The sequence below is a fragment of the Haliotis cracherodii genome, unplaced genomic scaffold, assembly GCF_022045235.1.
Source record: "Haliotis cracherodii isolate W230 unplaced genomic scaffold, xgHalCrac1.p SCAF_11, whole genome shotgun sequence".
NCBI lineage: Eukaryota > Metazoa > Mollusca > Gastropoda > Lepetellida > Haliotidae > Haliotis > Haliotis cracherodii.
Genome location: NW_027266266.1, coordinates 39,974,998 through 39,988,705, shown reverse-complemented (window position 1 = coordinate 39,988,705; position 13,708 = coordinate 39,974,998). Strand labels below are relative to the sequence as shown.

Genomic DNA, 13,708 nt, shown 5'->3' with positions numbered 1-13,708 from the left:
ATCAGTCTGTCAATAATAGAGCATCCACCAGACAATCTAGAAATTCTCATCATGAGCATCGATCTACGCAATTGGGATACGGTTACAAGCATCCATCAAGTGATCGAGCCGGACCATCCGACCTAGACCAGGTTGTGTAACGAACAGACACAGACATTAATTAATAACTAGTCTTCATTGTTGAGTAGATCGTCGTGAGTTGAAAGTAATGAGCAGACACAATCAGTGTATGATTAGTTATTATTCTACAGAGGGTCGTCAGGAGTAGGTAATTAGCTGTGCTGAGTGCCGACACAATCAGTGTACAACAAGTGTGGGTTTTCGAGAGGAGGTGAGGTGAAATGGGGTTTAACGTCGCGTCCAAAATTATTGCACTTATATAGTGACGTGCATTCACGTGTGTGTGTGTGTGGCTGCTTGTACTAGTCCGGACTGATGCCGATTTATAGTGCTAGCTCATTGATATACCATGCCGCGGTTTAACACGAATACCCCACTCAGTCACAGTATACTGACTCCGAGCCAACCAGTCCTCGTTTTAGCACCTTAATGCCGATCGCCAGACAGGGTAAGAATAAGTACCATCTTTTAACGTATTTTGGTATGACGCGGCCGGGGATCGAACCCCGGACCTTCCGCTCTCCGGGCGGACGCTCTACCACTAGACCACAGAGGCGGTCCAATCAGTGTATAACAAGTGTGGGTTGTCCAGAGGAGGATGTCAGGATGTCACTGGGCAATGTGCTGTGTGTAATGAGTCGAGCAGGTCGAAAAATGTCGAGCCCAGCCGTCTGAGGCACCACAATTCATTGAGCAGAACTGCGTCCATTGGGCACGCAAGAAACATTTGATTGTGGATTCGAATCCCGGATCTCCCCGATTATTGTTCTAGGTTTGTCAGCACCATACCTCGTGGGTTTCACCAAAGAGGTAAATATCTGAGACATGCATCACTTTCCTCCCACACTAAGCTGACACGCCGTGATATAACTGGAATACTGTTAAATACAACGTTAAACCCAGCCTACTCACTCACACAAAAAGTTTGCATGGGTGAATGAATTGTAAAATTGTTCCACCACTCGCCACTCTAGACCATGTTTCATCTTGAAAGCTTTTATTCTTAACCTATATTTTACACGTGTATATACACATCTACTCCGAAACGTCCAAGGACGTCACACACCGGCAATGTCCGTCATCAGTGTTCCGTCTTCCAGCCCACACAACTTGAACTTTTTATGCTTCACCAACAGTTCTTGAAGACAAAATTTCTTCTTGCACTTCGGGCAGTCATAGTTCCGTGCCTTGTGACGCCGGACGGTTTTCCTTGACAGATTATCGCGACCACACAGAGAACACGTGTATATCATCTGTTGTGACTTTGGAAGGGGTTTGTGGAGAGACAACCCAGGCTTTGAGGCAGTTGCAGATGTGCCTTGACAAGCACCATTTACAGGGTCTATTACCATTTCCCCTTGGCGTGACACGGACTCGCCACTATCAAAGGCTTCAACCAAGGCCCTGAAATCAGAAAGGGTGCTTCCGGTTGCTGAGTCTGTAAATGTGGTTGTGGGTGTCGGACACTCATCTTCAACTTCAGTCGAGACACGGGAACTTTGTAGTTGATCAGGCTGACGAATGGCATTCATATGCACAGCGTCACACCTTTTAGAGCAACCCTGCAAGGAGGGAAGGAGTTGGGTATCCTTGGCTGATAAGTGGATGGAGGTAACTGTTCCTTGCTCCTCACGCAAAGGATACCTCAACTTTGCTATTCTGGTTTGGGGAAGTGATGATGGGTTGGTTGACACTGTAGTGTGGTGAAGTGACGGTAAGTTGGTTCTCTCTGGCGAATTATATCCTGAGTGATGTGTCTGGGAAGGAAACCCCGATCTTCTCCGTGAAGGAAACTCCGTATCCAATATGTACATCCGCCTGTTCAGAACACGTCTGACGTATTCAGCACTGTAACACGGGGGACTCGTTTCTCGGTTTTCTGAATACGGCATATGCCCTGCACCTACTTCCTCACTTGATGGCCCACTGTCCTGTACTGCTTTGTAGGTCGCATGACCCGTCTCATCACCTTCCCCCAAACTTGATGCTCCACAAATAGCAGCAGGGAAAGACGTTCCTCCAACTAACTCAGAACTTTCACTGAGACCATACAGGCCATTCTCAACTCGTTTCCCACAGCCATTGTCATTGTCCCCATCAATAAGACTGTCCTGCCGTTGGTGTTCTCTGACCGTCCCTCCAGAAACACTCATGACGGTGTGATTGACCGTGGCCTTCAGTGTGTTCAGGGTGTCCGCGCTACAAGGCGTCACAGGAAGGTGCCACGTTAGAGAAGACCGTCCATGTGCCGTACCACCAGCCACGTCACATGCTTCAGCCCTGGGATCAAACCAATGACTCTTTATATACTCCAAATACATCTTCTCCGAGTGTCCAGTCACTTCTGCCGCCATGTCGTCGACCAGCGACTTCAGAGCACTACCATGGGACATTTTCTGGCAGCATCGAGACAGAGAGTGTAGAGGATGCTCACAATCAGAGTGGGGTTTACGTGCTCCTTTCTCAGTAACATACCAACTCCCATTACTCCGTGTTGGGTAATACGCACCATTGTCACAAGAAACGGTTGCCAGATATTCATATGTCGACGTATCCATACATGTTATGTCATGGTCCACCATTAACTTCTGTTTCTTACATGGCTCTCTACCAGACCCGTCACCTGGTTGAGTCTCTGTCATAGATGTGTATAATCTTACTTCAGCTGGATGTGAAACGTGGCCATAGTGGTCGCCATCAGTAGAACCCCTGTGTGTTGCTGAGGCCAGATCACCGTTGTCTGTTATCGAAGATACGATGTCCCCGCAACCTTGACTAATTCGTGATGTCCATACTTCCTGTCCTGTGTGGTAGCCTATGCCGGAACTTCCACCATTTAAAGTGTCTGAACATGATGGTGAAGTGGATATAGTCATATTTCTAGGTCTTTTTCTTCCGCCATTAGACTTATGTTTAGTGTCCTGACTGATTCCAAGACGTATGTCAGCGGTGTCGTTCGTGGATAGCTGATGAGCCTCAATTGTTGGTGTGACGACCTCGTCGTGGAAGTTGTAGGTAATGACGTAATCGTCACCTCCCACTGCGTCACGTGCAGCTGGCAGCTGGGTGTGTGAATCTGCAGCTCCTTCAGTGTCGGTAGCTTCAACGATAACGACGTCGTCGGCTGGGCTTACGTCGCTTCGTCCGCGCCGCCTCCCGGTGAAGACATGTGATGATCTGTCACTGTCTGCCAGATAACAAGACAGGAGAACATCTATGTCGGTTTCTATTGGCATATCTCTGAGCTGGGTGTTCCGCTCTGGGCGAGTTTAGGGGATTCAGCTCACCGTTGCAGCAACTGGCATCAACCTGGAAATATTGAATAACATCATGTTAAGTGAGTGAGTGAGTGAGTTTGTTTTAACGCTACATATTTTTATTTTTATTTAAAACTATGAGCGTAATAGTTTTCTAGGAATAACACCTCGTAACAATGTAATGTTTGTGGCAGACAATTTCTCTACCCCCCCCCCCCCCCAACAGTCTGAAGCATAACCTTTTTCCGAGAGTTTTCTGGGAAACAACCCCCACTACCACCACCATAAAATCCAAGGTATGGTCCTGTCAAACCTAGAAGCATAATCAGGGCGCATCAGGATTCGAACCCACAATCATAGGTTTCTGGCGTTGCTTACCAAGAAACGCAACTCTGCACAGAGAATTGTTTGTTTGTTTTTTTATTTGTTGTTTAATGCCACACTCAACAATATTCCGGCTATATGACGGCGGTTTGTGAATAATCGAGTCTGGACCAGAAAATCAAGTGATTGACATCATGAGTATCGATCCACGCAATTGGGATCGATGACATGCATCAACCAAGTCAGCGAGCCTGACCACCCGATTTCGTAAGTCTTCTCTTACGACAAGCATTAGTCACCTGCACAGAGAATCGAGAAGCTTTATCGTATCATATTAGGCCACTGAAGACATATAGTCCATGAGAATTCCCAGTTGTGTGGAACGATGCTCATGATATCAATCAGTGGATTGTATGGTCCAGACTCGATTATTTACAGACCGCCGTCATATAGTTGAAATATTGCTGAGTGCGGCGTAAAACAACAAACCAACCATGAAGAATTTTATTACACAAGACATTTCTCTCATATTCTATTCTAATGCTAATTTCATGTACAGTGAGCTGAACTTTTGTTTGATCTGAGTTGGTTTTGAATTACATTTCATTTGCATCTTTTACCTACAGAGTTTGAAATAACCGAGTAAATAAAAATCGTATATGAACTAGTGCAAATATTACTTCACCGCACACCAGTGTATTGTTTAAGTCATCAAAATCTCATTGTGACGTAAGATGGTAATGACATCACACTAGAAACGACGTCATAGCTGAAGACGTCATTTAGATGACAAACACAATGTGTTTATCTCCTTTCTAACATGACTAAATAAAATGCGAACTATTTGTTGTTTGCAAATACTTTGAGTGAAGCGGCATGGGTTGAGCCAAGTGTTTTGTGTGGGTTGTCGATCAGAATCACCGACAATAGCCTTTCAACAAAATATGGCGTCTTATATGTTCAAGCAGTTTTTGTTGACACCGTTATACTGCACTCGAACACATGACGGGCACTGAAAGCATGTAGCACGGCAACTTGGTAAGCTAAGATAAGGTCAATGTCATTGAAATCAGATCTTAGTTTTCGCTAAATCTGTTTAGCGATAGCGAGAACTAAGATCTGATTTTAATGAGAGTGAGATAAGGTGGGCATCCCTGAAGAAAACTATACAAGCCTTGCAAAGGTTTCGTTCTACACCGCCGTCATATCACTCATTGTGACGCAAAAGATATGATAGACTAACATTCAGTCTCTGAAATCTTATATTACACAATATCCTTCTTGACTCTAAAAATATTTAAAAAATCCCTATGCTGATTGTGGAATAGAGCTAGCTTGAGATGGCGAGACTTACTTTTGTATGCATTTCTAGATTATTTTTTTTCATAAAATAAATATATTCCACGGTCATGGTGCAGGACTAAAGATATGACGTCACAGTCGTATATAGAAAAGCGCCAAATAGCAAACTCTCGCTGGTCCTCAAAACTTGAAATACATTCTTTGTAGATTTCTATCCTGTTTTTTGCACGAAATGTATTGCCACTCATCCTTTGAATATTGCGAGTGAGTGAGTTGGGTTTAACGCCGCTTTTAACAGTATTCCAGTTATATCACGGCGTGTCAGCTTAATGTGGGAGGAAAGCCCGAAGTGATGCAGGTCTCAGACGTTTACCACTTCGGTGAAACCCACGAGCACGGGTATGGTGCTGACAAACCTAGAAACATAATCGGGGCGAACCGGGATTCGAACCCATAATCATAGATTTCCTGCGTGCCCAAGGGATGCAACTTTGCACAGTGAATCGCGGCGGTGTAGGCGACTGGGCTACCCGTGTCCCCCTTGAATACTGTAATAACCGCAATTTTGCATTTTGTGACCTATGTCGTAACTGCTTTCGGGGGTCAAGTGGGACCCTACTACCGTTACCTAAACGCATTGTCGTTCCTTGTCGTCGTGGTCAGTAAGCCATGACTTTGCAGCTCACCTTGTCAGCCTCGGCTCATCTCAGTCAAGGAGTGATCGGTCTATCGACGCTTACTCCGAAATGTCTCCATCAGCATTATACTCGCATAATAAAGAAACGCCACACCAGCCTTATACTCTCATCAGTTTTACATACTCTCAGTCCATCAATCAATACACAACAGTATCAGACCGGCCTGGCTCGTCACTAAGTGGGGAGAACTTAGAACGATATGGGTTCGACTCTCCTAATGTTGACTGATTTTATTTTAAAGTGTTCGGGCCTTGTCTGTTTTTGTCACATGCCCTCATAGATCATTTTAATTAGTTAAGAACAATATCAGACCATGAACACGTGTTTGTGTCGTGATCAGTAAACTACCGGAACCCCCTAACCGATTAAAGATGTCTATTGATTAATTGGCGACGACACCACCGAAGCTATCCCGAAATATCCTGTCACTGTCATCGCCCTATTGATTTCCTGCCTGTTTGCGCCAACACTTCGGCTTTCTGTCTCCACCGTTTTTAAAGCTATAATCATCCCATTTAAAGGTTGATTTTTTTATAATTTTCTAAATTTTGGGGGATGCATTTTTACCTTATAACACCTATAATTGTACCTATAATGATTTAAATATGCCTACCGACAATGACTGCAGAAGAACTACTATTCTAAAAATATTAGCTTCCGAGGTGATGTGGCTGTCAAATCGGCTGTTTCAATCAGATTATTTTGATTTGATACCTCTGATTGACCAATCAAAATCGAGTATTTTCAAAATTCATGGTAGAAACGACAATTGTGGTTTTCTAGGACGGCGGTCTTGGGTAATAAAGAAATTATTACACTCGCATATGTGTCATACTGGTTTTAGGAAGCTCGTGTAAGACCGCATGTGTTACACACGCTCTCGCTCATTTTTCGTAAAATCAGTATGACACAAATGCTCGAATAATAATAATCCCTATATATTGCTCGTGATATTGCTAAAAGCGGCCTGAAACCTAATCTCATTAAAATAAGATCTATAGTCTCGCTGCCGCTAAACAAAGAACTAAGACCTGATTTTAATGAGATTGCCTAAAACCATACTCACTCACGCACATTTGTGAAAAGATTAAAACATAAAATTAACACAAAGGAAGCATTTAGTCCCGTGGTTATAGTTTGTGATAGATATACATCAACATCGGATACAAGATGACATGAGAGCCTACACGAGAGCTCATCCTCGATTATCAAGTGTAGTACATCTCCACTCTGTCATAATACATCAAAGCGTCGTTTCAGAAATGACGTCAGCATCTCAATCTATCCTATCACTAGCTAATGACCGAATTTCTCTCGTTACTGAGTGCAAGCTGATTGGACGGCTAGTGTCATGTAATTTGAACCTGACTCAAATTGAGGTCGACACATGAAGATTCGGGCTAGAATAGATCTTCAGAAACCCATGCTTGCCGTAAGAGGCGACGATGCTTTTTCGTCAAGAGGCGAGTAACGGGATCGGGTGGTCAGGCTCGCTGACTTCGTTGATGCAAGTCATCGTATCCCAATTGCGTAAATCGGTGCTCACGATATCAATCACTGGATTGTCTGTATGCATAAGGTACATTAAATGTACATATACATTTCATGTCTGTAATCATATTCACCCCCAAATTTACCTAAACTAAGCGGCAAAAGAAAGTATAGGCTGGCAATTTGTATTTTCCTAAAAACAGCGATAACTAGTGGAAAGTGGGCATTGGGAATATGACTGCCCAGGAACAGGTACCAGAAAACACCTCACCCGAACGCGCCACCTTTGACGGCGCTCGTGCGGTGACAAAAAAAATGGTGTAACCGATTTCCCGCCTATGGCATAAACTGCACGTGCATGTTAGCTGTATAAATGCCTTCGTCTGCAGGGTATAACCACACGTGATGAAAGCACACAAAACAAATGCCACGACTGTCACAGGAGCAGAGAGAGAGAGCCATCGGTATGGCCGATATGGGGGCAACACAGGTCCAAATTGCCAGAAGGTTTGGTTGTACACCATTTAAAGTAGCCAGGCTGGTTCAACGGTACAGGCAGACAGGGAGGACATAGGACAGGCCTAGAACCGGACGACCCTGGCAACACAACTGGAAGACGGTCAGATACGGCTAATTCACCTGCGAAACAGATTCGTAACGGCGACGGCGACAGCAGCAACAGCGTTGGGACATCCCCATTAGCCAACGTACAGTACTACGACGACTTCCTGCTGCTGGAATCCGAGCGTATCGTCCTTTCCGAGGAATGGTACTGACTGCTCAACATCCACGCCTGAGACTGCGATGGGCGAGGCTGGTTCGACGCTGGCAAGTGAGAAATTGGCGTCGAGTGCTGTTTACTGATGAAAGTCGGTTTAACTTGTTTCGAAATGACGGCAGAGAACGAGTTTATCGACGCAGAGGGGAACGTTTGGCTCAGGCGTGTTTTCGAGAGGTCCATCCATTCGGCGGGGGAGGTGTCATGGTGTGGGGCGGTATTTGTGGAGATCAGAAGACTGATTTGGTGATTATACAGGGAAACCTGAACGCTGTGCAGTACAGAGACCAAGTGTTGCAGCCAGCTGTGCTTCCGTTCTTATAAAGCCATGGTTTCAACACGACAATGCCAGGCCCCGTACTGCAAGACTGACTCGGAACTTTCTAAACCATCAGAACGTTGACGTTTTGCCCTGGCCTGCCCTCTCACCCGATATGAATCCTGTTGAACATCTGTGGGACCATCTTGACAGAAAGATTAGAGCACGCCATCAGCCTCCCGTCAACAGACAAGAATTGCAGCAGGCCCTGAAAGACGAGTGGCAACGGATTCCAGTCCACGTCATCAGAAGACTGACGTCATCGATGAGGCGGCGTATCACAGCATGCATTGAGGCAGCTGGATGTCATACACGTTATTGAAGGCAAGTGTGTCGACAAGGAACTTGTAGTGTGTCTGACAATTTTTGGGTGACATTTCAGACAACTTTTGAAAATGAAATTTCTTACCCCACCATTGTTTACCTTAGCTTACATTACCTGTGATTGCACAATTTCATTCAAACTGTGGTTGATCAATCATTTGTTACCCCTCTTCTTGTTATTATTTTTAACGATCATGGAACTCGACCTATATTATCTTTTGCCGCCCAGTTTAGTTTGTACCCTGCCCTATGACGGTGTTCTGTAAAATAACAATTCTGGATTCTTGATTTTTATGGCACCACTCCCCCTCCATCAAACTAAGCCCCGATGGAGGCACGACAGCTGTGTCCCCTGCAACCCAACCCTGGGAGAGTAACTTGACACGACAGAACACTACCTCTCGACAAGCACAGGAACGCGCGCCTGGGACACTATGGAAGCGAGGTGCTCGTTTCACGGATCGAGAGTTCTGGCTCAGAAAGAAATATTTGAGAAAACTCGCTACAAGCATTAATTCAACATCAAACGCTCAGCATGACCAGGAAGATGTTAAATTTGTATGTATGTTGACCTTGAAATCAGACATTTTAAACAAGATACAAAACATAAATAAGTGTTTCTTGAAAATGATTCCACTCGCTTCTTAAAACATGGTTCATGAAACAGTTTTGGGTGTTTACAATTTGAAGTGAACGTGAAGGAGACATAAACGAAATGCTGTTTATCAACAGGTAGTCATTCAAGCGAGACTGTGATCCTGCATTCACTGATCACTAAGTGTTTACATGAGTGGAACCACATTACCTTACCTTTGTTTACCACAGTGCCTTTGTTTACCACAGAAATCCCAAGCCTCCTTCACCAACTGGCATCGGCTGACATGTTTAAAGTTACCTGTGCTCGCTTGTCTGTACAGTGAGACGATCGACGGCAGCTCCAAGATTCCTCCGTCCTGTAACGACTGCCACTGCCACGGAGATGCGGGTCCGGACAGGCCGATGAGGGAAGAGACGGGGGAGATGAGAGGGGGGAGGGGGAAGTTCTCACCGTGTCATGTTACGGGTTTCCGCTTCTGGACAGGGGGGGAGATGGGAAGATAATGAAGGGAGCTCTACAGGACAGTTTCCTCACGGCGAGACACTGTAGACAGATCCTGGTACCTCCATCACAAGGTCTCTGAACCGATGCTGACTGACGCTGAAAGTACACGTTTTTACTTCTCTGTTGTTTACATCTCGCGCAATCACTATAGCAAACACACCTAGTTGTGGTGAAACGCTGATTTATTGACACTGATAGACAAGTCACAGATGGACACACAAGTTATATCTAAACACATACATATAGAACTAAATGTTTATACCGTACCATTTCCCTAATTTAATGATATAAAGTAACTAGCATATTTCCGCACTAAAAAAATGGGACACAAACCTGCAATTTTTGCAGGCGAAAAATGTCACTTTGGGGAAAGCGTAAATTAAACACCTACAATAATGACTGTACATTAATGTTAGATGTACCAGCCACTACATCCGTGGCCGCACCACTACTACTACTACTACTACTACTAATGTACCAATAACCTGTGAACATGTTTCTAAATTATCTATTGATTAATAACATTCAATTTAAAATTTGATCTGACCAGTACTACTACTACTACTACTACTACTACTACTACTACTACTACTACTACTACTACTAATGTACCAATAACCTGTGAACATGTTTCTAAATTATCTATTGATTAATAACATTCAATTTAAAATTTGATCTGACCAGTGTGCTATCTGCTTGTAGACTGAAAACTTCTCCCCACTCTACCCCTCTTGAAACCTATCCCAACATCCGTTCCCACAGAAGTTCGTCTGTCCAGAATCTATCGCCGCCCACTTGTAAACATGTGGCACAAGACCCAAACCTCAAAAACATTATCTTCTGTCTAATCGTTGAAATGTAAGAAGATATATTTAACAAACTGTTTGTGTTCTGATATTTGTCCCGTATTGACGAAAGAATATTAACCATAAGGGCGCGGATTTAGATGACATTATTTCCAGTTGTTTGTAATGAACATCATAGAAAGGCTTCCATTGTGGTCATTGTTAGCGAAGAGACCCATAGCAACGTGACGTCATAGGAACGCTGTATCGCAAGTAATTGAAGATAACGTCATCCATTCTTCATGACGTCATGTGCGTGTGACTTTGTTCCAACAATAGTGTGTGTGTGCGTGTGTGTGTTCGACTGTTGTTTAACACACACACACACACACACACACCCCCCCCCCCCCCCCCCCACACACACACACACACGGATGTCAGAGAGACCATATATCCCCTCCTCTTCAACCCTCACTTTGAAGTCGTGTAAAATTCAAAACACATCATGCACACACACCAATATTCCAGCTATACGACGGCTGTCTGTACATAATCGAGTCTGGACCAGACAATCCAGTTATTAATATTATGAGCATCGATCTACACAAATGGGATACGATAAAACGCATCAACCAAGTCAACGAGCCTGACCACCCGATCCAGCTTGTCGCCCCTTACGACTAGCATAGTCACCTTTTACGGCAAACATGGGTTGGTGAAGACCTATTGTAACCCGGGACTTTATGGGTCCCCACATCCAGTGAACCTACCTGGGCTCCGTGTGGTCACGGTGTCATTACTTCACGTTGTTATAGCCTGAATCATACACGTATCTAGGACGTGAAAAAAACCTCACTTGTCCATACAGGCAGCTGAAAGTTCTGGCGTGTCTTCATACAGCCACCTGAAGGTTCTGACAACCTGTCTACACAGCCACCTAAAGGTTCTGACAACCTGTCTACACAACCGCGTGGAACTTCTGACAACCTGTCTACACAGACGCCTGGAGAGTTCTGACAACCTGTCTACACAGACACGGGACAACCTGTCTACACAGCCACCTGACGGTTCTGACAACCTGTCTACACAGCCACCTGAAGGTTTTGACAACCTGTCTACACAGCCACCTGAAGGTTCTAACAACCTGTCTACATAGACACCTGGGGGTTCTGACAACCTGTCTACACAGACACCTGAAGGTTCTGACAACCCTTCGACACAGTCACCTGAAGGTTCTGACAACCTGTCTACACAGACACCTAAAGGTTCTGACAACCTGTCTACACAGACATCTGAAGGTTCTGACAACCTGTCTACATAGACACCTGAAGGTTCTGACAACCTGTCTACACAGACACCTAAAGGTTCTGACAACCTGTCTACAGACACCTAAAGGTTCTGACAACCTGTCTACATAGACACCTATATGTTCTGACAACCTGTCTACACAGCCACCTGAAGGTTCTGACAACCTGTCTACATAGACACCTAAACGTTCTGACAATCTGTCTACACAGCCACCTGTCCGTTCTGGCCTGTCTACACAGACACATGACGGTTCTGACAACCTGTATACACAGCCACCTGAAGGTTCTGACAACCCTTCGACACAGTCACCTGAAGGATCTGACAACCTGTCTACATAGACACCTAAACGTTCTGACAATCTGTCTACACAGCCACCTGTCCGTTCTGGCCTGTCTACACAGACACATGACGGTTCTGACAACCTGTATACACAGCCACCTGAAGGTTCTGACAACCTGTCTACACAGACATCTGAAGGTTCTGACAACCTGTCTACACAGACACCTAAAGGTTCTGACAACCTGTCTACACAGACACCTGAAGGTTCTGACAACCTGTGTACCCAGACACCTAAAGGTTCTGACAACCTGTCTACACAGCCACCTGAAGGTGCTGACAACCTGTCTACATAGACACCTATAGGTTCTGACAACCTGTCTACACAGACACCTGAAGGTTCTGACAACCTGTCTACACAGCCACCTGAAGGTTTTGACAACCTGTCTAAATAGACACCTAAAGGTTCTGGCAAACTGTCTACACAGTCACCTGCAGGTTCTGACAGCCTGTCTACACAGACACCCGACGGTTCTGACAACCTGTCTACACAGACACCTGAAGGTTCTGACAACCTGTCTACACAGCCACCTGAAGGTTCTGACAACCTGTCTACACAGCCACCTGAAGGTGCTGACAACCTGTCTACATAGACACCTATAGGTTCTGACAACCTGTCTACACAGACACCTGAAGGTTCTGACAACCTGTCTACATAGACACCTAAAGGTTCTGACAACCTGTCTACATAGACACCTAAAGGTTCTGGCAAACTGTCTACACAGTCACCTGAAGGTTCTGACAGCCTGTCTACACAGACACCTGACGGTTCTGACAACCTGTCTTCACAGACACCTTAAGGTTCTGACAACAAGTCTACAGACACCTGAAGGTTCTGACAACCTGTCTACACAGACACCCGGAAATTCTGGTATACTCTCTATACACACAACTGAGCACTCTTACAGCCTGTCTATACACAGACACCTGAAAGGTCAAACACCCTGTCTACACAGACATCTCAGAGCTGAGAGTTAGTGAGTATATTTTATCATTATCATGACTGGAGACACATTAAGGAATGGAACCTAGACTTCTGTGTGACACACGAATGCTTAAACTACCAGGCTACACTACCATCTGTCCATCTTGTTTGTTTGTTTGTTTGTTTGTTGTTTAACGTCACACTCATCAATATTCCAGCTATATGATGGCAGTCTGTGAATAATGGAGTCTGGACCAGAAAATTCAGTGATCGATACCATGGGCATCAATTCACACAATTGGGATACGAAGACATGCATCAACCAAGTCAGTGAGTCTGACCACCTGAAGTCGTTTATCACCTCTTACGACAAGCATGGGTTGCTGAAAACCTATTCGAAGTTGGATCTTCACAGGTGTAAAATATTAAGGACACACCAGAAAATAACTTCATTTACTTTTATTAGAAAAAATGAAAATGAGCACAAATGGCGTAAAGAAACATTCATCATTATTTGTACAAGAAACAGACTACACAGCATAGTCAGCAGATGGCTGCACTTGCATCTTAGGGACCAACCATTTTATAACTGGGGGGTGGTAGGGATGTTATCGAAAAAAATATATTGTCCCCGAAAAT

General features: G+C 44.7%; 1 protein-coding gene across 1 annotated transcript; it reads right to left on the bottom strand.

Annotated features, from left to right (window-relative positions):
- Window positions 1-1,178: 1,178 nt before the first annotated feature.
- On the bottom strand, window positions 1,179-3,356 carry LOC139455779 (uncharacterized). Its single transcript, XM_071237322.1, has one exon. The coding sequence runs from the start codon at window positions 3,354-3,356 to the stop codon at window positions 1,179-1,181; it is 2,178 nt and encodes a 725-aa protein (XP_071093423.1).
- Window positions 3,357-13,708: the final 10,352 nt, after the last annotated feature.

Bases quoted from the DNA above. Each gene is read 5' to 3' on its own strand.
- LOC139455779 (XM_071237322.1), bottom strand. From the start codon at position 3,356: ATGCCAATAGAAACCGACATAGATGTTCTCCTGTCTTGTTATCTGGCA.